At 40.4% G+C, this 26,649-nt stretch overlaps 1 protein-coding gene across 1 annotated transcript in view; it reads right to left on the bottom strand.

The window, feature by feature from the left end:
• Nucleotides 1-26,649, bottom strand: part of PPEF1 (protein phosphatase with EF-hand domain 1) — a 384,922-nt gene that overhangs the window by 84,834 nt on the left and 273,439 nt on the right. Inside the window, exons 10-11 of the mRNA XM_086933308.1 lie at nucleotides 22,301-22,450; nucleotides 1,824-2,180 (exon numbers count right to left, since the gene is read on the bottom strand). Of these exons, the coding sequence (XP_086789434.1) occupies nucleotides 1,824-2,180; nucleotides 22,301-22,450 (507 nt within the window). The remainder of the gene's footprint in view (nucleotides 1-1,823; nucleotides 2,181-22,300; nucleotides 22,451-26,649) is intronic.

The raw sequence follows: 26,649 nt of genomic DNA, 5'->3' as shown, positions 1-26,649 counted from the left end.
ATGTGGGTGTTATCGGCATAGAGGTGGTAGTTAATGCCTGCTTGTTTAAGAATGACAGTGAGGGGTTCCATAAAGAGGTTTAAGAGGGAGGGGGAGAGAATAGATCCTTGGGGGACTCCAAGGGAGACAGGAGTGGGGTTAGAGAGACAGTTTTGAATTATTGATTTGCTGAGTTCGATGTTGTAGGTAGGAGACAAACAATTTGTAGGCAGTGCCATTAAGGCCGAAATGGGTCTTAAGAACTTTAAGTAAGACTGAATGGTTGACTGTATCGAACGGGGCAGAGAGATCAAGATGGATAAGAAGACAGGACTCGCCTTTATTACGTGAGTGGTAGATGTCATCAATGACATTGAGCATTGCTATTTCAGTGCTGCAGCCTTTCCTGAAACCTGATTGAAAGGGGTCGAGTAGGTTGAAATTTTCGATATGTTTATCTAATTGTAGTAGGACGCATTTCTTCAGGACCTTTGAGAGAAGGGGGAGGTTAGTGATGGGGCGGAGGTTGTTTAGGTCGTTGGGGTCAGCTTTGGGGTTCTTGATTACACACAATTCGAGGATTCAGTGTCTCCTAAGGGCCCCCGGCAATGTCTTCTATTGGCCAGCCCTGATGCGTTATAATTCTAGGATGGGCTTCCTTGCCCCACGCTCCTCATCTAAATCAGTTAAAGGTAATATTTCATCCTTATAATTCATCTTATGCCCTTCATCTACCTAGACACTCCCATGTCCCATATTCACCATTATAACCTTCACCGCTACTGGTCCTCCATAGATATTTAAGCATGCTCCACATCTCATGCTGGAAACATAACAATTGTCACTCCAACAAGCACGTGAGCATGTATTACATACTACTCATGATCTTTGTACAAGGACTGTACAGTATATATTCCTACAACCCTTAAATCCCCTTCTTTCCTTTCTTCCTTTCTTCCTCTTCTTGACTTTTTTCCTTTTATTCGATAGGCAGCCTTATCAGGGATCTATTCTCCTGTCCTGAAGATGATCTCAGCATTTACAAAAAGGGATTGAAACGTTGTCGACTTCTCACATATTGACATAACTGTATAAGTCTTATTCATTTGCGCTAGGGTGCGCTTCTGTAATCATTGGTGGACACATTAAATAATCATGTCCATTAGGACAGAAAAAGTAGATATCATTGTACAGCTATTTTCATTTGTTTTGTCTCAAAAGCTTTTTCGTTAGGGACCATATTTCCTTTAAACAGTTCGTACCCAAAGTCCCCAACCACTACTTGGGTTCCCTTGTTCTTGTATAAATATATGTATTTTATGGCAGCAGGTTCTCTGAGACAAAGTCTCTGATACTCTATAGAAATACTCACTCAAGACATGGCAGATTTACCATCATCTTTTCCAATCGACCTTTTTGTGCAGATTTACCTCTGCTTTATGGTGGAAACAGTTGCGTTCTCTAAAACACATCACTGTTCACAGGAGATTGTTGAATCTGGTAATTTTTTAGTGAATTTTCTGTTACTACCCATCTCCAAATCAGGTCGTCTGTGCTCATCTCACTCATGACTTAACTGACAAGATTGCCAACAAGGGCAGTATTTAATGAGTATGAGTTAGGAAAATTGGCACCAACTCCCTATATACATCACTGACAATACTAACAACCTACCCAGAAGGTCCTGGAGAATGCCAGCTGATGCCAGTAATGTTTTGTGTCAGGCAGCAGGGGCAGATCACACCACATCACAAGTGTGCACACATGCATGAGCATATCAATTCTGGCAATATATGCATATAAATAAAATGGGACTCGATTACATTCTATTTTACCTACTGTACCTGTTTCCACTCTTCCTGTTCCAAATGTGTTAATTCTGGGGTCAGAGGCGGTAACTGTGTGCTCGAGTCCAGGAAGGGCAATTCTAAGATAGGGCTGCCCCTGTAGTCAGCATGGAAAAATGTAACATGTTCCTTGGTGTCCACGCTGCCCACATCTGGACTGGACATGTCAGTCTTGCTTGTGCTTCTCTGGCCGGTGCAAGGGATGTGCAGGCTGGCGCTGTCTGCTTCAGTCCCTGCAGAGGGGCATCTCTTGTCCTCAGTTATCAGTGGTGACTCCACTGCCCGCTGACCAATTCTGTCTTTGGAAAGGCTGCTTCCTGCTCTGGATTTAGGAGGTCGCAGTGCGGTCCTAAACTGCAATAAAAGAAACAGTGTAACTCGTAAAGCTGAGCAAGCAGCAAATTAATAGCAAGATCCGAGCCAGTGCCTGGGCAAGGGTCTGGCTTGGTTCTCTGAACTAGAGCTCAGGCCGACCAATCAGGATAATTGCCATGTAAGCTGTGCAATAATCGCCAAGCAAAATTGAGACAAAGATTCTTCTAAATTCACAAAGGGAATTCCGTTCAAATTTGTAAGCATTTCTCTTTAGTACAATAGATTAAGATAATTCACTGAGTAGCATTTATTGAAAGTGATAGTCTATATACTTAGGGACCTGTTCACAAAAGTAAATGGGTCTGTAAAAGAAAGTTTACGACCAAATTTACCTGGTGCAGGTGAGAGAGGTGGGGCGGGGTGGGGAGGGAGTCGATAGATGACAAAATGTGAAAATAAAAATAACAAACAGAAGAAAAACACTTTCCTTGCGCTCACCGCATTGCTGAGCCGGCGATGCGGTGAGCACAAAGTTGTTTTCTTATTTTTTTTATTTAATTTTGCCTCCTCGTTGTCAGTCGACCCCCCCCCCCCCCAACCCTGTCACACTGCCCCACTTTTCTTACCTGCATGGGGTCTCCTGAGTCTGCCAGTAATTCCCAAAGGGATTCCTGACAGTTGTCACTCCATACATAGGCAGAGATCTCAGTCACAAGTGCAGAGATCTCTGCTACCATAAGTCCCACTCTAGCATAAGGACATTCCAAAGCGTGGTTTGCCTTGGAAGATTTTGAACGCCCACAAACAAGCACTTAGGTGGGCAGTCACAAACTCCTCAGATCTGCCATTACTCTTTCCAGCCTGGAAAGGGTTGGAAATGCACTCTAGACAAGGGCTGGTGTAAATCAATTTCCAGTGCATGAAGGGAAATGAATCACCCTTCAATTTGGTGGCGAGGAGTGTTGGGGAATCAGTTTCTCCATAGGGAGAAATGCTTTCCCTACAGAGAAAAATGTAAAAAATGTGCATTTCCCAAAGGGAAGAACCATCAAGTGGGAATCAAAACCTGCAAGAAAACTCCATGGTTTTCCATTGAAGTCGCAGGGAAACCTGTGCAAATCAGAATTGGTGAATTACAGATCATAAAAAAAGTACACAGTTATATGTATTTGTAAAGCACACTATCATCCGTGAGGGTATCCTGGTGCTGTACAGGTGTGTGAGGCTAACCCCTGGAGCAGGAGGAGAACCATTGGGAGAGCCAGGTATTCAGCTTCTTGTGGAATTCAAAAAGAGAGGAGGAGCCTCTGATGTGCAGTGGGGGTTCCTTCCGAGCTGTAAGAGAGATGTAAGCAAAAGCTCAACTTTACGTTCTGCTTCTGTGAATGTGCAGAATGTATGCTAGTAGGAGTCTGACTGAGCAGAGGTGCCTGGATGGTTCATGGAAGTGTATGTGGCTGTTCAGGTAGTCTGGGCATGTGTTGTGTGATGCTTTTTATGTATGGATGAGGAGCTTGAACTGTGTGCACTTGTGTTTTGGGGGCGGAGCTTCCTCAGGTGCGGCGCAATAAATGTCTTGTGTGGGAGGTTGAGGACAAGTCTGGTCACTGCGTTCTGGGCATTCTGTACTTTTCTTGTGAGCTGTTTGGTGATTCCTGCATAGAGTTCCCATAGCCCATCCTTCTGGTGATTGGACTGGGTGAGGGTCTGTCTGGTGTAAACCAGCAGCTACTTGTAGATCTTTCTTAGCATCTTCAGAGTGTGGAAGCAGGATGCAGTGACGACATTGAAGTAAGCCGACATATTCAGTGTGTTATTGATGGTAATCCCAAAGCTTTTCACGTGAGTGCTGGGGGAGGGCGTCAGCCAGAGGTCAATAGGCTACTAGTTGGAATCCCACAGCAAGGCACCCTGTCCTAAGATCACCACTTCTGCCTTGTGGGTGTTCAGCTCGAGACAGTGTGTCTGCGTCCAGATGGCTACTTTGGATATGTAGGTGGTGAGTTTGTTCCTTGTGTTAGGGGATTTATCCAAAGGGAACAGTGTACGTTGTGCATCATTAGCGTAGGAGAGAATGTTAATGTCGTGGGCGTAGATTCATCAGCCAGAGAGGTCATGTAGACATTAATGAAGGTAGGGCTGAGTGAAGAGCCTTGACGTACTCAGCAGATGAGTCACCGGCCTCTGAAGAGTATGACGCTAGCTTGACTATCTGGATTCTTTCGGTTACAAATGAGCAGATCCATCAGAGGGCAGGTCCCTGAATGCCCATCTTGTGTAGTTGTCTGATGAAGATGGGGTGGGATACCATGTCAAACTCTCCAAACAGGTCCAGTAGGGGAAGGGCCGTGGCTTCTCCACAGTCTAGGATCACATGGATGTCATCTCTTGTAAAGATTTAAAAATCTGAGCATGGTATTACTTCTTTGTTTATGAACATGGCACAAACATTCATGAAGCACCCCCATTCTAGCATTATCATAATCTACCATTAGTGACTCATGTGAAGCAAGCCAATTGTCATGAAGCCCCGGTAGGTGGTCTAAATCTTTACTTTACATGATGCAATAGGTTGGTCTATTAAATGGTATACTAGAGAGGTTTTTGAATAGCACACACCCAGAAATGAATGACTTCAAAATCCTCCCTAATGTGAAGCTCAATGAAAAAGAGGCACAGTGAAAAATGTGCGTAGGATCACAAAATTGGGTCAAGTGCGGAAGCAAGGATTTAACCCGGGTTCCCTGTTTACACACTGCAATTCAGCCAGTGAATTATTTTTGGAGCGAAATCAATATATTGTGGTAAATTAATAAATATTTGAAAATGCTGCATCAAGCTTACAAAATAAGTCTTTCTCGACAAGCAATCTCTTGTATGTTAATATCATCAGCTCCACTTGACTTAACAAATGGACCAATTTCAGGAGAGGCTGAACATCTCAGTGAAGCTAGTTAATATTATTGCCAAGGGAAAGGGTGTTGGAGATCCTGCACAGGAGCTTATTGCGGAGAATCTCTGCAGAGCTGTGGAAGTGCTTGGAGTGGGATGCAATGCTAGTGACTTTCTAATTCATTTGATCAAATTACAGAGTGAAAACTCTCTCTCATAACTTCCCTCATCAGGCACTTTCCCAGCACTACTCATAGTCTAGACAGTTTAGCCCACCTGAAACCTCTCTCCATTTGGAAAACCTCACAAATTCTAAAAGGCTATAGCATGGTGCACACCAGCCCCATCTCTTCTGCCGGGGCTGGAAAAGGCAGCGTGGGCAAGGGAGCTTGGAAAATAGGATGAGAGCATCCTCGCTTGGCAGAAGGCACATTCATGTTTGGCTTCTTTTTGATTCAAGAATCCAAGAGGACCTCAAACTGAGCCAAAGCCAGGCACTTGACATGAGCTTGGCCTGAGACATCAGTAGCTCGCCTACTTGCAGTAATAGCATCAAAGTGATGTGAATACATTTACAAGCATTTGCAAAGCAAATAGGTTGCACAACAATAAACAGAGCATGAAATGTCTAGTAGTCTCAATCTACAAAAGCAAACACAACTTTTTTTTTGTTGTTTTTTTGTCCTCATCTTGCGATATCTGTATGAATACGGAGTATCAGGTATCTGCCTCTGGTTTCTTTCCGACACTGCCCCTCGGTCTCTCTTGTCTGGGGAGTTTTTATCATCCTCTTGTTGGTTTTTGAGGAGTTTCCTTTACCCGTTACATACCATTGCTTCTGATTTGGAGCGAGGGGAGCTAGTCAACTTGACTGCTCAACAAGTATCATACTTGTCCACCAGAAGATGTATCGCGTTAATCATGGGACTCATATTTAGATCTTATTTGGGGTTTAAGAAACTTTCGAAACTTTCCAAGAACTTAAATCTCTTACTTGCGTTTCCTATCCTGTCAAGTTTGTTAATTCTTATGGCCGAGTTCAACCAGTCTGCATGGGTTGGGCTAGAAGACCCTATCCATTTAATACAAATTTCCCTCCTTGCAAGAACTATTAGTACAAAAATGAGATTTTCTTGCCCTTTAGTGAGCCCCCCTTCATTTCCTGGGTCTATAATCCCAAAAAGGGTAAGAATTGTACTTACAGTTAGTTGCTTGGTCAGGATAGTGCTCAGGGTCTTACCAACTTGGTCCCAAAATTCTTTCAGTTGGGGGCAGTTTTTGAACATGTGGATGTCGTCTGCTCTTTCTTCTCCACATTTTGGGCATTTCTTTATTCCTGCGTTCTTAAGTTTAGAGAGCCTTCTTGGTGTCCAGTATGCCCGGTGAATTGTGTACAGATGGTTCCTTTTCAAGGCTGCTGATTTCAGAGTTGACCAGCATTTTGCCACGGATTTTTCCCAAATTAGGTCTAGGTCTGCTATTGGTAAGTCTTTCCCCCAAATTTGAGTTTCTATGTTGGGGTCTATGTCGTTGGCCTTTATGAGAGCCCAGTACCATTTTGCTACTTCTTTTGGTATTCATGTTGTTTTAACCATATCCTTTCCCACTTTTTCATTACCGTTGTTAACACTGGGTAAAGTCTTAGACCAGCTTAGAATTTGGTAGTATTTAAATTTGGATAGTGTGTTGTTTGTCAACTCTTGAAGCTCTGACCATGTTTTCAAGTTCGGACCGTTTAGTATTTGCCCCCAATACTTAACATTGGCTCTTTTTAGTGAAAAAGCAAGAATGTCTTTGAAGCATTCTGGGGTTCCTGGCGAGTCCCAAATGGGGGCCCATTTGCTGTAGTACGATATTTTCAGGATTCCCCTGATTTGTGCCCACATCTTTGCTGCGTCCCTTAGAGTCTTAAGTTTTATTTTTTTGAAGTACTTGGGGTGTCCAAACTTAAACAGTACATGGTCATCTGATTTTGTGATTGCTTGTAAGTAGTTTGGGTAATTGTCGTGACTTTTTAGTAGTACTCTGATGTTCTTGAATTGGAAAGCTCTGCAGTACTCCACCAGGTCCGGGCTAGCTAGTCCTCCATCTTTCTTCCCCCTTCTAATTTTTTTCCAAGCAATCCTCGTGCTTTTTGCTGCCCATATGAAGCTTGTGAAGTCTCTCTGTGCTTGTGCTAGCTCCGTTTTTCCAAACTCCAATGATATTGCATTAAATAGGAAAGTGAACTTTGGTAAGATGGCCATCTTGACTATGTTTGACCTCCCTATCAAACTTAATGGTAAAGAGGCCCAAGCCTCGAGCAGTTTCCTTACGTCTCCGGCTACCTTGTTCAGATTGCGTTGTGGAATCTTTCCTATATCGTGATTCACTAGGATTCCTAGGTATCTGATTTCATTTTTTATATTGTGACTTTGAAAGGAAGTATTCCATGTCATGATCTCCATTTTCGTTTGATTTACCAGGTACCCTGAAACTTTCCCAAATGCTTCTATAGTTTTTCCGATTGTATCCTTGGCTCTTAGGTAATCATCCGTGAAGATCATTAAGTCATCCGCATATAGTGCGATTTTCTTCTCCCATGTATAGTGTTTAAATGGAGTGATTTTTTTATTATTTCTTAACTTGTTCGCTAGCGGTTCAATGTATAAATTGAAAAGCAAAGGTGAAAGGGGACAACCCTGTCTCGTTCCTCTGCTTATCATTATGTTTTCTGTAAGACTACCATTTATTAGAACCTTGGATCTTGGATCCTTGTATATTTGGTTTACCATGTGTATGAAGTTTGATCCTATGTTGTTTTTAACCATAACTTTCTCAAGGAAGGCCCAGTTGACCCTATCGAAAGCCTTTGCGGCATCGACGGTGAGTATGGTGAGAGGAGTTTTCTCATTTGTTGCGATATCTATTGCAGTTCGTAATTCTTGTGTGACTTCATGTAAATTCCTCCCTTTGATGAACCCTTTTTGATCCTGATGCAGCAATTTTGGCAATACTTTCCCTAACCGAGCTGCCATTATTTTTGTAAATATTTTATAGTCTGCGTTCAGCAGTGATATCGGACGATACGACTCGCATTTGGCAGGGTTCTTTCCGGGTTTCAGGATGATTGTAATTATGGCATCGTTCCAGGAATCTGGTATAGCTTTATGTTGTTTAAGAATTATGTTGATTAATTTGGTCATGTGAGGAAGTATAGAATCTTTTAGTACCATGTATAGTTCGTTCGGTAGAGCATCGGGCCCTGCTGCCTTTCCTTTTTTCAGGCTCTTAATGGCGTCTGCCACTTCGCCTTCGAGGACTTCTTTGTTCAGAACTTCTCTTTCATCTTCCGTTAGTTTTAGAAAAGCAGCATCTTCCAAATATGACTTGATCATTTGATCTTGTGGATTTATATCTTCCGTATAGAGCTCTTTAAAGAATTTCCAGAATTCTTGCCTGATGATATTTTCGTCAGAGTTTTGAGCAGTTTGTTCGTCCGGAATTATGCTTCTCACTTTGTTTCTGGCCAAATCAGTTTTAAGTTTCCATGCCAGCCATTTTCCACAACCTTCACCATATTCATGCTTTGCTAGTTTGCTGGAGTCCCATTTTTTTTTTCAATCTTTCTTCCAAGATGTAATCAATTTTCTCTTTTTGCTCTTGTTTTTTTTGAAAAAAGTTCTTGTTTCCTTACCTCTTCTTGTTCCATAGAGATAGCGATATCTAGGGAGTTAATGTTATTTTCCAAATATGAGATCTCTTGTTTTAATTGCTTATTTTTACGAGCCCCTAGACTCAGAAGTTTGCCCCTTATAACAGCTTTAAAAGTGTCCCAAGTTGTTTGTTCTGTGGTACCTGAGGCGTTTAGTTCAAAAAAGTTATTTGTTTCAACTTCCAGTTCCCTTATTAACTGTTCGTCTTGTAGCAAGGCTCTCTCGACTGTGAATCTTCTTTCCGTTACTTTTACTGTGACTTGTAGTGCTAGTTGTACTGCTGAATGATCTGACAAATGAGCTGGTGAGTGGGATACTTTTTCCACGTTCTTTGTTAGTTCGTTGCTGATCAAAAAGTAGTCGATCCTTGATTTATGCCCCAGCTTTTTGTTATGCAAGGTGAAAGGGTGCATTTTATCTCCTTTATTTTTCCAAATGTCTACTAGGTCAAGATCTATTTTGTAGATCCCAATCCATTCTCTCATTTTTTTTAAATTAGTCTGTCTCCCTGGTGGTGATCTATCTAATTTTAGATCCATCACTAGATTGAAGTCACCTCCCAATATTATGGGAGAGGTGGCTAGTAGTAGCTGCGAGTATAATTTTCGCAAAGGATCGGCATCGTCAAGGTTGGGCCCATAGTAACCCGCAATGGTGAGGGGAAAATTTCCTATTTTGATGCTGGCTATGGCCCATCTGCCTTTACTATCTACTTCTGAGGAGGTTACAATCGCTTTTAATGATTTTTTAAAAATTATCACAATTCCCTTGATATTGCATTGTTGTGTAGTGCATACATGGGTATCTACCCACCATAAGTTCTTAATTATTTGGTCCCATTCTTCTTTTAAAAGATGAGTCTCTTGTAGTATTATTATCTCACTTTTTTCAGTTCTGATATATTCCAAGATTTTGTTCCTCCTGCTTTTTGTCCTCAAGCCGTTTACATTCCAGGATAAGATTTTTACGTCTCTACTCGTACTCCCCATTTATTTTGTTCATGTGTTGCGGTTTTTTGTGAGATATAACTCCGATTTGTTTTTCTTTTCCTAAGTTTTCGCAGATGAGGAATTTTTTTTTCTCCCTATTTTGCTCCCCACAATTTTTCGTGTGATTTTATGTTTTCTTGATTGTGCTTTAAAGTTACCCTCCCCGGGGAAGCCTCCATCTTCTTTTCCTTCGGTTATCTTCATAACCCTTTTAGCTTCCCGTTTCCGTGATTCTTGCCTATGTATAGTTAAAAGATTTAATTGGTTGTAAGCACCTTCATGTTTTGTTTTATACTTTTGCACTTGAATATGTTTGATTTACATATGTTTTTTCCATTAGATTTTTTTGTGATATATTTTCTTTACATAAGTTCCCTTAGCTCAGGGGTTCCTCTGAACGCACTAGATCTTTTATTTGCTCTATCAAGGATTTTACCTCTTCTGGCTCTCTCATGTTTCGCATTTTATTCCTCCACATGATGCGTAACGACGGAGGAAATTTCATCTGCACCGTGGCACCTAGTTGTTGCAATTCTGACATTAAGTTTCCCAATTCCCATTGCCTAGTCTGGGAGGCCTTTGACATATCAGATCTTATTTTAAAAGTCCAATTGTCCTTGTTGTAAGTTCCTTTTTTCAAAGCCTCTCCCAGGATCCTGTCTTTTAGCATATACGTTTTGAAGTTGACTAAGATCTTCCTGGGGGTTTTTCTTTCTTTGCTCTTTCCAAAGGGGTCTCTGTGTACTCTCTGTATGTCTTCTTCCAGTACCCCTTTATCCGCCCATGGGAAATGTTCTGCCAGAAGTGCCACTACAAATGTTTTAATGTCCTTGCCCTCTTGGTTCTCCGGCACATTTAGAACCCTGATGTTGTTTTTCCTTGCCTGATTCTCCAAGGATTCCATTTTTTCGTTCATGATTTTGTTTTCTGACCTTAGGGAGTTTATTTCCTTCCTATTTTTTTCAACCCTTTTGTCTAGGACAACAACTTCGCTCTCCACTGCCGTGACTCTGTCTCCTAGCGCGTTTAACTTGTTGTCTAGTTTTTCACATACTTCCTGAATTTTGTTTTGCTTCGCTTCTGAAATGGAAAATTTCTCTTTAATTTCTGCCCAAATCTTTTCAAGAAGTTCGTCTGTATGGGTTTTTGGGGTTTCTTTGTGGCTCCCTGGAGAACTGGTATCGTCCTCTTCTTTGTCCTCGTCTTCTGCAGTTATATGTACTGCTGCGATAGAGGGCTCAGTACCTCCCGCCGCCATGTATATTTCCTGGACTTCAGCCCCTTCTACTGCTCTGCTTCCCTTATTGATTTTCCAAATATCTTCCAAGCTCTTTGCTTCTAGTAGGTTCTTTTTCTTGTTTCTGGATTTTCTCCTTTTTCTTATGCTGCCTGAGGGGGGGGGGGGTCATCCGCGGCTTCTCCTTTTCCAAAGAGAGAGTGTCTGCGAATTTAATAGCCTCCTCTTTTTCCCCCCTCAGAGATTCTAGAGCGGACTGTGTTTGTGCGGAAGCTTGAAGCTCTGGCTTCGGCCCTTGCTGTTGAATTTTAAAATAGGTTCTTAAGGAGGGAGTGACTTTTATTTTTGATCTTTGTGAGGAGTCCAAATTATTTTTCTCCTTCTCCGAGGTGATCTTGAGGTGATCTTTTGATATGGTTTTTTGTCTTTTTTTACTCACTCTCGGTGTAATACCTTTGGGGAATTGCTCTTGGCTTAAGAAATTTCTATTGCGCAGGCTGTAGAAAGATTTTACTTGTTTGACCTTACTTACTGATTGCTGAGGTTCTAATGATTCTTTAACTTCCCCTCAGTTTTTTTTACAGGGCTCTCCTCTAGGTTTTGATATGCCTCCTCTTTGTCCTCCTGTACTGGTTTTGTAAATTTACTCATAGGCTGATAGTTTACAAATATCTTTTCTTTCGGAGTAACAGAATGACAGGGTTGAGCAGTGAACTGACTGTTGGGATTGTTGCATATACTATTTTGTAGTGTTGTGCAGAATGCCTCCTTCGATGTCCAAACCCTCTCTGTTTGGCTAATGTTGACTAGTTCCCTTTTATCGCTTCTGTGGGAAGCTGCAATTCTGAGTTTTTTTATTTTTATTTTCCGGCACCCTGTTGTCTTGTCGTATGACTCCTTTTGCCGCGTTGTGTCTCTTGCACTCTCTATTTACTTTCTATGCCCACTCGCTCTGGTTGAGGCAGTCCACGCTCCGCTGGCAGCCTCGAAGTACTGAGAGCGTTCCCCTCTGACTCTACCGCTCGTGCCCCGGAACTGATAGCACAGTCTTCCGGAGGCACGACTGCAGCGCGCCTTTGCTTCTGCTGCAGCGTCCCACCTGTGTAACTGCTCTCCTGCTCCAGTGCAGCTCTTTGGCCCTCGTTCAGACTCACCCGATCCGCAGCTCTCACCTGTACCGGCGGACGTCTCCCCGAGCTTTGGACGGCGGATTTCAATCAGGACAGCCGCGTCTTCCTCCGAGCCTCTACACGGTGGGCGCAGGACTTCCCTCGCCACCCCACAGCCAGACGGGGAGAGAAAGTACTAAGGGAACACACCATCCCAGGAGAAGTTTTCCACACAAGGTAGGAGGATCTATAGCATCTGGTTCTTACTATCGTGGTGTTCCGTACATTTTTTCCGTTTGCAGGAGCTTTCCAACCGCTACATTACCCTAGAATCACGGGTGCTCCGGGAGCTCTCCGACTGAGCTTCCTACTCAGCCGCCATCTTCCCCCATTCACGTATACTGTAAGCTTACCAAAATCAAACACAACTTTACATTTAGCCAATGAGGTTATAGTTTTAGGAGTTAACTGGACGGTGTTGTGGTGTCTACATCCTTAGTTTGCAAGTATGAATGTGGAGCGAGTTACTCAACAGTCTTAGATCCACATTCAAGTTATGGGTGTACACATGACAGTGGTCATGTGAGGGTACATTCACTCAAAATGTGAGCATAACTATGTAGTGAACAATGCAATACAAAAATGGCATATATAGTGACTGTGCTGTACTCCTAATCACTGCTTGTGGTTCGGGAAGCCTTGCAGTTGCCAGACTCTTGCATGGACAGTAATTCTTCTGTAACTATAATGACTCAGGACAAGGGCATGTTCGCAATAGCAGGTCTACAACCACCAGGTAGCAAACATGAAATCCTAAGGTCAGGCCTACAGAACTCACCCTGAGGATTTCCAAGATGGTTGGTATTTTCATTTCTATTCATGGGAAAGGGGTAGAAATCGATATGACTCAAAAGCAGTCAGTCACTGCATGAGAACTGCTGCCCTTGTGGAGCGGGGTTAGTTTGGAAGAATTCACAAAGAGACTAACATTGACTCCTGTGAGGCCTTTACTTTCACCTGATGCTAGTTGTACTTGAAACAAGTGAGAGTAGATCAGGAGGTGTGTTGTGACTGAATACAACTGCCCTCTTACATCGACATACTTCTTGTTGGAAAATTGGCAGCTGTGCACCACATATGGGTGCTAATCTACTGATGTGCCTTTTTATGTTCATTGACATGCTTCCTATTTTGTATAATTTGGCATTAGTGCTAGTATAAATCTGTATTTCCCCTGGTTCCGATAAAACATTCCCTTTCTGAATTGGCCCCATAAACCCTAAGAATCTAGCTGCACCTAGCCAGCTGCCCTTAACGTTTGTTTACAAATGTATGGGAAAGATCTATGTCCTGAGGATGCTGGCATGCACTAGTGGTGTGAGAGAGCGAAATGGTGTCTTCGATCTTCACTATCAACATACCTTCACATTACTGCTAAGTTCCAGACAGTTGTTTTGGTGATTGTTTGTCATACGTCAAGGTCACCTCTTTACGCACTATTGTCCATCCAATAAGCACACATGTCTTTCTGTCTTCATTTTAAGCTGTTTGTGTGTATGAGCTTCTCTTTCATCTTGATATTTTCTGTGTATTAAAAATCTTTGTCTGCAGTTTTATCATTTCGATACCATCCTAACTCTTTTTGCAGCACAAATGTGTTACATATACGGTTTGCTTTGAATAATTAATTCCTTCGGAAGCATTTTCTTGTATATACTTTATGTTTCAGCTTCCCTGTGGTTATTGGGCCGCCCTCCTCAAGCGACATTGTGATGAAGGCTGAGAGCCTGAAGCTAAAACTATGGGGCATATGTACAAGAAAATGTCAGGGCACGGAGCTGTGCCAAATTTGGCAGCGTCGCAGTCTGACATTTCCAAAACGCCACATGCACCGTATTTACCCCAATACAGTACATCCCTGTGTTTTCCCTAGGGCTGGTGCTAAAACTAGGTGAAAGGGAATGGTTGCTTATACGCAGTAAGGTGCACATAAACAATCAATAATGGTGATTTGTTGCTTCTATGTGTGCTACAGAATGCAGCACACAAAGAAGTTGCAAATCACCATTATTTAATGATTCTTTATGTGCAGGAAGGGACACCTTCCTGAACATAAACAATCATTAAAGGCATTTTGCTCTTTCTGTGTGTGCTGCAGAATGCAGCAAGCATAGAAAAAGCAAAAACAAGGAGAAATAAAAGTATTTCTCCTCGCTGCACCATTCTAATGCCTGCTATTGCTGGGCGTTCATTTTTGGCCCTGCCTCAGATTTACACCACCTTGTAAATCTGGGGTAGTGTCAAGCAATGGGTGTTGCAGTGGAACACCCACAGCAACACCTATTTCACACCCCTTTCATGCAGATACCTGCGTGAAAGGGTACCATATTTACACAGCGGCGTTAAGCCGCAAAAAGTGGCATAACAACACTTTATAAATATGGTGCAGGGCATAGAGCCACCAGAACATCACAAAAAAGTGACGTTCCGCTGGCGTTATCCCTTTGTAAATACGCCCCTTTGTGTTCATAGTCAATGAAATATTTATTTATTTTTTAAATACTTTATTGGTTTTTCACATGGTATACAGAAGGCATATAATAGAGTACGCCAGGGTATCCAAGGCAACATTTTACATGTGCATGCATAATGTGAGGGTGGTGCGCCTTAATGGATAAAAGCAGCCTACCCCGGTGATCATTGGTAGACGTTCAGTAGGTCAAACAGAGAAAAGGAGAAAGAAAAGACAAAGAAAAAGTTAAGAGAAAATAAGGAGGAGCAGCGGTTAGGAGAGTTGTAGCGTCGCTTTTACATATCTATACACATGATTGCGCAATGTAGGTCAGCATTGGCAACATTAAATAACTTGACAGTCTAGTAAGTGTACACATAGTGTACCCATAAGAGCATATCTCTTGATTACAGTTATACAGCTGGTACGACAGTAAATTATTCCTTGGTGAGCTCTTTTATTCATGGAGGTTCATAAGAGTCTGGAAACGTGTCTAAAGGGTTCCATAATGTCCTGTCTGTCGGTTTCCATGGGGAGCTTTGTAAAGCTATGTTGTCAGCCCCTCTGAGATGTATTTTTAACAAACTGTCTAATTCTGAAAAGAGTTTGGAGATTGAAACACATTTAAGTGGGATAGATAACCAAATTATAGACTGCACCACAGAATGGAGCCTCCCTCTACCAAGCTCGTGTTATATAGTGTGTGATGTGTGCATGTCTTAATGTGGGATTACTTTTACTATTAGATGTGTTTTTTACATGAACAAGGATCTATAATAATTACGTTTTAGTTAAGTAATATGTAATAAAAGACGTGTTGAGGGATAGTGAATCTCTTGGTCTACTTGAATGGCTCAATAACTTGAATGATTAATATATATGTGATGGGATTATTCAGGGCTATCCAAAAAGGTAAATTACACTTGTGAATAATTTACATACCTAATTTACTCATATACTATTGAGTTTTACAATTTTTTCCTAGTCCAAGTGTAAAGTTATTCAAAAGTGTAGACTTACACGTCTACATCCTTGAAAAAGGAGGTGGAGAAAAGTTGAGTGTAAGATACTAGTAGTAATTCCAGCACCAAACATGGCCAACAACTGGTACTGCATCATCCTCCCATAAAAACATGAGTTAAAAAAAGGAAATAATATGAAATTAAATTATTTAAAATAGGTAAAATATCAATAAATGTAATGTAATGTTAAAAAGTATTAAAAAGTACATATCTTTATTTAATTATAGAATAGTTTAATCACGTGCACTTAAACGTTAATATAACAATAAGCGTTTTTAAAATATAATTACATTACTTTTAATTGATTCTATGCATCATTTTGTTTTTGCTTTAGATGAGCATGTATGTTTTTAATTTAAACTTCCCATAAATAATTATATATATTTGCATTAATAAAAGATGCATTTCAAATAATTGAAATATTAGTGCTGTAGTTGTATTATTTAGTTCTATATTTAAAATAAATATATACAATAATGAGCATTATTATTCAACATTAAACATTTTTTACAACCTTTTTGAACATTTAACAAACTTTTTAAATGTTGCCCATACTTTACCACGCAGAGACCTCTCCATCTGTGAAGAGCTCCCTATGAGAACGTATAGGGCACTTTTTACTATACTTCACCACATGGAGATCTCCGCCCTGACTACAGAGTCGCCCTAGGGTAAAGTATAGGGTAGGGTTGAATCAGAGGGAATGTTTTCACTGTACAGTGATAGAACAATGGAATTGGCTATTACCACAAGGCAGTGCATCGGTGACCCAACAGGGCTAAACACATTGCCAATGAGCTCTTGGTCCCCCAATGCACTTTGCAAACAACTTCAACCATCATGTTTATTTTTATTTTTCATGTGTAGTTCCTCATGATCAGCACAACCTCGACTTCCGATCTGTACACACCCTTTTCAGCTTGTTCTAGAATGATGTGGAACGGAAATCCATGTGGATGCATAACATTCATTGCTGCTGCAGTCATTAGCACATTAATAGAACCTGAAAATGCTGCCACTTCTCACTGCCACTTGTACACATCCAACTTAAATGCTCGCCTACCCTGGTGGCAGATGTGTTAGAGTTCAGGTGAGAGTCATATATCTAAGTATGCTATCTCGCTTCACTTTCCACATCCTGGGTAAATACTCTTTTAGCCACTCACCCAGCCCAGACTACCCTATCACCAAGAAAACCCCACCTCTGTCCCATAAAACTGCCATCCATCCAATGTTGAAAGGCACAGTTGGCCATAAGGCTGGATTCACTGGTGCCTCCAGTTTGGCCATTGAGGCATCCTGTGGTGGACAGTGTCCGAGTCCCTACACCGTGCAGAACAGAATTAAAGGATTCATTGGTGGAGTGGGAGTTACCACTGTCTCTGCAGAGATGGATGATTAGCCTACAGTTCTAAGGTTCAAATCCTGGCAGGGCACGTTCAGCATTTCATCATTCGGAGGTGAACAAAAGAAGTGCAGTTGCGGTGGGTAACAATATATGGTATTACTCAAGTGGCAATGTGAAACTCATATTGTGAGTGGGTAATTTATTGGCTATATTTGAGCAGACAGAGCTCCAGAGATCTCAAGTAGGTAGTCCCCTGAAAGCCTCCATGTTGTGAGGAAATAGTGAACAACAAAAACTCAAAGGGAGTAACACAGACAACCGTAAGTTAGGAGCGGTGATGCTGCATGCCTTAGCGTGCATGCAATACTGGTCCTGAAGCAAGGCATACTGACCCTAGGGGCATTAAAATATTTTGGCTGAAACTTGTCAAACAAGGATGTGAGAGTTCATTGCTTTCTCGGAGCACATCCATTTAAACCTTGCCAAAGGCCACCACTATTAAATATACCTTTATTGGTTGGCAACCTGGAGGCAACTTTAAATCACCTTTTTCTCACTTGAGAATCACCAATGCGCAAGGTGTCTCAGTGGGACCCCAATGACGAAGCATGCTACCGCCTAGGTTAGTGGGTGAGGGGTCTTTTACAAAACCTAAGGGTTTTCCCAGACAGGCGTGTGAGGGACAGCTCAATAAGACAAACAGACTATGGAATCGAGCTGGCTTTTCATTGTTTAGTTAATTTATATAGCTGCCACAATGTCCCTCAAGCTCCCCATTAGGAAACTAGTATGCCCATCTTTGTCATCTGCGTGGCTCTTGATGGGGAGGTCACTGGCATCTGTAGTGAAAGGAGCTGGGCCATGACTTTCCAGATAAGTGAGGCCAGTAGTTCTTGACTAGTTCAGTTTGTTAAGCACAAGTTGTAGAGTCTTACAAAGTTGGGAAAGACTGTGAAATTGAAGGCTTAAGTGAGTAGAACGGCAAATGTGAAAGGCTCTTACACATGTTCTGAAACCAGTCAAGTGCCACCAGGGACAGACTGTAACAGAAAATAGGCCCGGACCTATTACTAAATTAGAATTGGCCCCAATTAGTAAATTACAATGCTAAAAGAATGGTCCAAGTTGGCAAATTGCGGCACTTTTGAGCTTGTAAAGAGGTGCCATGTAAGTGTTTTGCTAAGTATGGAAGCCTGTATGGAATTGAGCTTGCTGCTGGCAATGTTTTTTTTATTATCAGGTAAATCAACAGTAACAAAACACGTCCCAGCAGACCATAAAACAGGCCTGCAAACTTCCAAAAAAAAGGAATTCAAACTGATCTGTCAGATTAGCCCATCGGGGGATGCCCGATTACCCTATAGGCCAGTCCCACCCTGAGTGCATCGTTTTGCTCTAGCAGAAGGAGGCACAGAGCTGGGCACTTATAAATAAAGAAATGTCACATCCCATCCATTTATTACATTCCTGAGGCAGAGCACTGCACCAGAGTGGCATCTTGTAGCTCACTGGAAGTACAGGCTATAAATTGAAATCCAAATGACGGTGGCTTAAGTTGGGAGACTTAGGATCCCTCTGACTCCCCAATCAGAGCTCCTCTGAGAATACAGTAATAGAATACACTCTAATGGAGCAGGCCACTAGAATGGTGCCAATGACGAAGAAAGACTGCTGAGCGTATATGCATGGGTACCTTGCTCTTTTCTAACTTTGCAAAGGTTACTGTGATGGTTCCATCCATGGAAATAGATCCTCTTTGGCCAAATGCAATACTTTCAGGAACCTGCCTTGGAGCGCTTCAGCCTGTAAAAGTACTTTAGAAACTGTAAATCTGCTATTGTACTGAAATTCGTCAAACCAAATTCAAGTTGGAGTTGAGGTAATAATAGGAAGACCACATATTGTCCAAATTGCTTCTGAAAAGATTTTATAGAGGCTAAAATTGAATTTTGCCCGATTTCATGGAAAGCCATAAGTGAGAGCCGGAATCAATTTTGCTCTCAAGAGCACTAATATCGAGGAGCTAATTGGACTGTGCAGATTATGGTACAATTTTCTTAGGTTGAGTTGTCAATGCTACGCTCTGTCTCAGATTGCTGCTAATTGAAATTTGTGGCCTAGTTCCTAGTCCTGCCACACACCCAGTTACTAATATTCGTTACACTGATCCACCATTTTTCCGCTAATTTCTAGACATATTTACAACAGTTTTTCCCATGATATATTATTCAGGTTTTTCAAGGTCCAGAGTGAGATCATTGCAGATATTGTAAGATTGAAGGCAAGTCAGAACTCTTTGATGACCAATCGGTGTACAGTACTGCAGCACTGTATTATCTGCATATTGAAGGGCAGGAATGTGTATCAAGCCTAATTTGGGTGAAAATATTCTTTTAGCAGAGTTGAGACAATATCTGCTGTATAGAGATTGAATTATATGGCCGAAGTCAGATGTTGGGGTGAGCATTACAACAAAATTGAAGAGGCCCCATTGAGATTTTATGACAATGCATCAACCTTGCAGGACACACATATCATGAGAGCAAAGATTCTGCATTTGGGTGATCAGCTATACCGGAATTATACATGGTGTTATCTTCTTTTTTATGTGGGTGCCCAGCTGTATTTCTGCAAAGTGGTCTCTACTCTTATTGTTAAGACTTCACAATTTCACAAACTGGATAGTGCCTGTTTGTGTTACTTCATTGTAATCCTTACAATTTATGCCTCATAATATTTCGAGTTACTTGTTCAATCTCACAATGCATACCATTCTGCAAGTCTGATTGCTGTAGTATATTCTCTATGTATTGAATACCTATGTTTAAGGAGAAAACATCATCCAAACTGGATTTTTCATATCAGGACCAGTATCGATGTTCCCCTTACTTTATTGTGACTCTGCAGGTCATTTGCCTATTTCTTTTCTGAAAGATGCATAGATGAAGATTTGAGGTCATCATAGTTCATTCATTCAATTAAGCTTTATTCGATTTTAAGTTACAAAATCATAAAAGCATACATTTAAAAGACAATGTTAACAAAGAAACCTATACATTAAAAAAGAAAAAGAATTTGCAAGAAAGAGGTATGTTGTACTTCATAGAGGACCAGATACTATCCAGGATATCTCTGCGCACAATTCATTTTGTATCACCAATATCAAAAGTAAGAAAGATGCAACGTATATATATACTTATTCAGTTTAAAATATTTACAACTTCTTCAAACACTATGTACAATCTTTCAAATCACTTTCTGATATAAAAAAGTTAAAAACGAGGATACAACCTCGATAAAATATTCATTTTCTATAATTTTTGTAACTTTTCCACATCTTAATTGATACAATTTATAAAAAGACGAAGTATAAAATTTAAAATCCTATAGACACACTGTTATATAGGGAAGGAATAGTAACCCACCGATGATTCAGTTTATTTTAACTCTTATCTTCAATTGATCATTCTAAGTTAATTCTATGACGAACGATACACTTCAAGAAGTTAATAACGATATTTACCAACCATTTTCCGTCCAGTAACTGTAAAAAGAGAAATCAGGGCGACATCTTCTGAAACCCATTAGTTTTAGTGGTGGTATAAGCCATTTCTTTTGATGCTCCCTGTAAAACTTACAAAAAAGAATAGTATGTATAGTTGTCTGGGTAGAGATGTCATCACAGGGGCAAAGAGGTAACTCATTTGCCCAGTTGTTTCTCGTTGGAAATACAACCAGTCGGTGGAAAAAGTTTAGCCTAAACCTTACCAAAAGACAACGCTCATAAGTAGTGATATTATACGTTAGGTATGGCTGCGTGGCAAATGTTGTTTGGACAGCCTAGCTGTGTTTAACAGATGGTTTCGTGGCCTCTGTCATCAGACGCAGTTCTTCAAGATGGTTAAGACAATGCTTCTGAAAGACTTTCCTGGGTACCTCCCGAATTGAAAGGGGGTCATGATAATATTTTTCCAGCCCTAGGTCGAATAAGAACCTTTTCACGTAGGATAACCATCTAGACTTATGTGCGTTCTCCAGGGCAATACAGTCTGAGATTATCCTTTGTGAAAAGGCTGTTTTTTCTGACGACCAGATTCGGTGCCACAATAAGAGTGGCTGTATTTTCAGTATGTCAGACGGGTGGGAAAGTCCCAATTCCATATGACAGGAAAAGGTAGCCGTACTCCTGGGTACTGCAAGAAGATACCTCAAAAAGGTATTTTCTACCCCCTGTAACACATCCGTAGCCACATGGCCCCACACACCCGCCCCATACAATGCCACTGTAAGGCATTTAGCTTTGTAGATTTCGACAAGTTCCAAAGGGGCTCTTTTCCCTAATTTCCTTGAGAAATTTACAGGGGCTGTGGTGGTTCTCATAAAAAGGAGTTTCCTCGTTTCAACTGCCGGTTTCCAACAAAGTTTTCGGTCAATCATAATTCCTAGATAGGGGTATTAGTGTGGTCGCTAGTTTTTCCTTTTTCAAATAGATGTCCCTTATTTTACGTTTATTGCCAGACCCAGCTTTCATGACAAATGTTTACCCAATGTTGATATTTAGGTTCAGGTTGGCCATGAAAGAGGAATATCTATTCAGTGCCTTCTGCAGTTCAATGGGGGTACGGGCTAGTATCACCGAACGTCCGCGTAGAGTACCGCCGGAATCGGGCGGTTATTTACTATAGGCAGGTCCTGGCACCCCTTAATCATTTCCCTCTCCAATCCGTTGGTATAAAGTGTGAAGAGAAAGAGGGCCAGGACACAGCCTTGCCTGACTCCTTTCTCCACTCCGAACGACGCAGTTAGCTCTCCCCTAGTCCCAAAGTACAATATAAGCATTTTGTAACTGGCATAACTGTGTTGTAGGCTGTCATTTTGCCTTAACATTCACCTAGAGTCAGAGAAGATTCTCCAATACCAGAGGGTTGCAGAGGCAAAGGCTGAGCATAATAAATGTCCACCCATTCTTATATGCCTTGGAGGGAGGGAGCATCTTGTTTATGTGGACACAACTTGTTTTAACCAGGCTGAAACTCAGATGAAATACATCAAATCATATTATTAGAGCTACCAGTTCACCAGATACCATTACAGTATATTCTTTAGGCCGGTACTACTATAAATCACTTATCTCTTGAGTCTGTTTGAACCCAAGTGATTGACCAAGAAAAGGAATGAAATTGTCATAAACATGACTTCTTGTGATGTCATCCTTATGTGTCCTTGCCAGGTCAATGTCCCCGGATCTATATCTCACTCATACTTCAACGATGTTATGTTGGACTATTTTGTTTTGGTTTTACAGGCATATGCAGTACAACCAGAATGAAAAGATACCATAGAATCTGACCTTACCTTGTCTCTTTCTAAGGAGGCAAGAAATTCCAAGTCAGTAGTGTCGGATATTCCTCCATGGATCACAAGAACTTTGTTGTCAATCACAGAAGCAAGAGGAAGCCAGCTGTAGATGTCTTGCAAGTTTTGTAAAACTTTTCTGCCATGTGACTGAAAAAGACATAGTATATTTTATTGTTTTATTTTAGGTATCATTGGTGAAACAAAACCATCATTTTTTTATGGCGAAGTATTCTTTTCGCTAAGCTCCTAAGTTTCATACTGTGTAAAGAATATTCACTGAAATACTATGATACAATTTACAAAATAGCAGATCTGATTATTAGAACTGCACTATCCAACTGTTTAGATAGGGCAACTTAACTGAGTGGACATTTACCACAGCCAAACTGCAAAGGGACTCCATTCTTCTACCAACTATAGCATAAGCCGCAATTTGTTTGATGATGTGGATTGCACTAATTTAGGCAACAGTCATTAATGTGCAGAGCTCCTATACCACTTTTCAGGCAATCTTTAAAGGTCTTAAAATATAGAGCCCACACAAAGGTTGGATCAAAACTTAATTTTATTTTCACTTTATCGAGGTTGACATAGCCAATGAGTTTCATTCCTTACATTAGGAACTTCTTCTGAGTTGTTAATGAGTCATCCCTATAAGCGATACCTCTATATTATATTTATGTGCATTTTATGGGTCATTTAACTTGAAAAAATGTTTTACTACTTAATAATAGTTGCTTTTTAATATATTGACTATTACATTGAATATTGTTGGAGCTCTTTGATATGAAGGCAATGTTGTATTATATTAATGGCCTCATAATAAACTAACTTACATGTAATATATTGTCTCAACACAGATATGACAGAGAGGCTGACAAAAAGTTGTGCTGCTTAAGCAATTTGTGATGAGAGCTAAACATTCTCAGACATCAACATAGTTTTGGTAAAATATGGACTACATAATATTCAATGTGGACTGTTGGAGTACATTAAGGTCATCTTATTTGAGGAAAATGTTGTACTATATTTATACCAATAGCTCTGTATGATGGTACATATTTTGAACACTATTTTCACATGATACCGCCAACAAAATGAGATTAATTACTTTCAACACTGGGAACCTAAAACCTAATAAATATTAAGATATTGAATTATTGTGATTTTTTTTCACATTTTATCATTTGTCCCACTAAAGCCCTTCAGAATAATTGATGATACTGTTTCTAATATTTTTTGACATTCACATGTGACAATACTGTAGGTGGATGTCAGCAATAGTCCAATATTTTAGAGCAGAAAACATGCATACATGGAATTTACAGTTTCTGTGAGCCAGGTAATTGTGTATTTGAATTTCAATGACTATTACCTTGGAGAAAAATATTGATGCCTTACTTCTTATTACCCTGCATACAAACAAAGCCCAAAGGGACCCAGCCAAGTATGTTTAACTTCTTTGACTTACAAAAGTATGTACTTTATAGTAAGAATAGAAACTTTGTAACCAGTTATTGTAAGCATTATTCCAATAGGTAAAGATGTTTCTATTTTGAATGCCTGCATTGTTTTTCATAACCATAGATTATTAATGGACCAGCTAAATACTAAGGGTATTTGACTCACTTATGAGACACACAGAACATTGCTACTATTATGAAAACAAGGCTATATAGGTATATGTCACATGAATGTATATATATATATATATATATATATATATATATATATATATATATATATATATATATATATATATATATATATATATATGTATATATATATATATATATATATATATATATATATGTATGACTATTGGTGAAATTAATAGATAGGTTAATGAAAAATATGCTTGAGTTGGTTGACTTAATTTGAACTATGTGTTACTTAAAATTTGAATCTCTCTTCTATTGGTTTCACTTGAATGATCAACTATTGTATGGAAGTGTCTGTACACAACAGGATGCGGGGAGGAAGGGATTACAAAGTTGCTGCAGTTACAGGATGAAAATATTTGCAATTGAAGGATTTCTATACTTTAAAAAAAAATTGTTGTACTAATACATGCACCACAAGTGTTCATCAATGATCATGATGATGGCACAATATGTACCAAATATTAATTGTAATACAAGTTGTACTTTAAGGCATCTAGATATGTTTCATTAACATGTTCATGTCAATGTAACATGTAACATTGATAGATAGTTTTTATGTGCAACTCATTACAGCCCGGAAGAAGTTCCTTCAATAACGAAATGTGTTGGTTGTATGTTACTTGAAAAAGGGGAAATAAAACATTAACCTCTGATACAAGTTAGGTGTGAACTGCATATTTTGGGAACTCATAATGTTGCATAATCATTGATAAAACGCTACCTGACAATGTTAGGCACTGGTCCAATCCTTCTTCTCTCACCAACAGTGCTAGACAGCCTTTTTCAGACATTCCTGCTCTAACAGTATTGTCCTTGTTAGGGTAAAAAGTAATATTTCAAGAGGGTTTTGTGGATCAATAGCAAACATATTTGCTTATGTGTAGGACCACCTTCCCTACAGTGAATATGTAAGTGTGCTTGCAAGGAGCTGTGTGACGCTAGCAGGCACACTATGCAGCAACACCCAAGGCAAAGCACATGTCTGTAAGCCTTAGTGAAAGATGACAATGCACCTCCTTCAGGAAGGGAAGATGATGGAAGTGTCAATAATGTAACTTATTCCAAGATGATTGATGAAGCCTGCGTACTCAGGTGGCAGCCAGCGTATTTGCCAGAGCATATGTTAACAGTGGAACCTTCCAGAAACAACAGGTGCTTGAGACATGCCAGAGACCACCTGGTTGGTACAGAATAGCCATACTTCCTTCCAGAGGATATAATAAAAGGCCTAGAGCCCATTCTTAAAGGAAAGGCCAGGCCCAAGGAGATAATGGGTCTAGACAACCAGTCACATGGCCTCACTGATGTACCAGCAAGCTGATCCCTTAATGATATCTTAGCCAACATGCCTCACACTTTCTATGTGACGTCACATCTGTTCACAAGGTGTGTGTGTGTTTGTGCATCTGTGTGTGTGAGATAACAAGGGAGGGAGGGTCAAAGAAAGAGAGAACAAAGAGGATCTGAGGGAGAAAGAAAGACAATAGGGCTGACTTGTGAGGTGCATCGTGATGGGCTATAAGTTCACAGGTAATCATGTGGTCTTCAAGTGAGGCTGGTATGTTGCTGTCTTCCCTAAGGACTACCGTTAAGAGTGTGTCATTCTGTAACAGGGGTTGCAAGTAAACACTACAGAGTAAGGCACCTAGCAAGCTATGTACATGTGTTTTCGTCACCAGTGTGAGTCTTACCTGGAAGATTATCTAGACCATTCGACCAAGCTTGATAGAGATTCATGCAAAGTCATATTTTACACCCCTATATTAGATAATTATCACAGACCACAGCGTTAGCTAGCTACTGTACTGGTTAGTGCCACGCTGACCCATAGATAGAAGTATGACACATGAGAGGACAGCTAAGACCTAGGTGGGTTAGCTAGAGCCCCAAATGAAAAAGGATATGTTTGAGAAGAGGATCTGTACACCAGGAAATAATTGATTCATTTATGCAGTTTATGTTATCTATAATGGATAATGGTTATCTAAAATAAAATCAACCAGTGAAGCTCTACTACTTGCATATTACCGCCAAAGACTGACTCAATTTGCATTTATATTCACATCCAATCTGTTCTACATTGGTGAATTTCAAGAAAAATTGAGTTGAGTTGAGCACCAAGTAAACATAGTTGGAGAGAGGGCCCTGATAGGAGACTAAAGCAGGTGGGGGATATGCAACTGCAGGCACTAATTCCAGGGGTTGAAGTAAAGTGCAACGTTAGGCAATAATAGAGCAGCCAATTGTTTTGCTGCATTCTGCCCCAGTGCAAAGAGTTTTAAAACAACAGTCTGCCCTCATAAAAGGTAATTGCCTGGAGCAAAATCTCTTAACTTCTATTTTTAGTAGTGCCAATCATGCTGATCCACTCCATGAATGAATATTGTGCTACATTTTCTCCTGAAAGCAAACTTTTTTTAGGCTCCTCCATAGCGCCAAACAGTTTCATATCATGGGTGGCGCCATGAGCCAGCCTTAACTTTGTACCTAACAAAACTTGACATTCTGTGGCTTTGCTGACACAAAATATACGAAACGCTTAAAGAAATTACAGCAAGCAGACTACTGCTAGTTTAAACTTTAGGTCCTACTGAGGACATCACATAGCTCCACTTGGCAGCTTTGTCTTTCCTACCACAATGTGTTAATTGACTTTTTGTTAAGGTTATATGTGTTAATACA

Source organism: Lissotriton vulgaris, chromosome 8 (assembly GCF_964263255.1).
Source record: "Lissotriton vulgaris chromosome 8, aLisVul1.2, whole genome shotgun sequence".
NCBI lineage: Eukaryota > Metazoa > Chordata > Amphibia > Caudata > Salamandridae > Lissotriton > Lissotriton vulgaris.
Note: the sequence above shows the minus strand (reverse complement) of the source record. Positions and strands in the feature narration are given on the sequence as shown.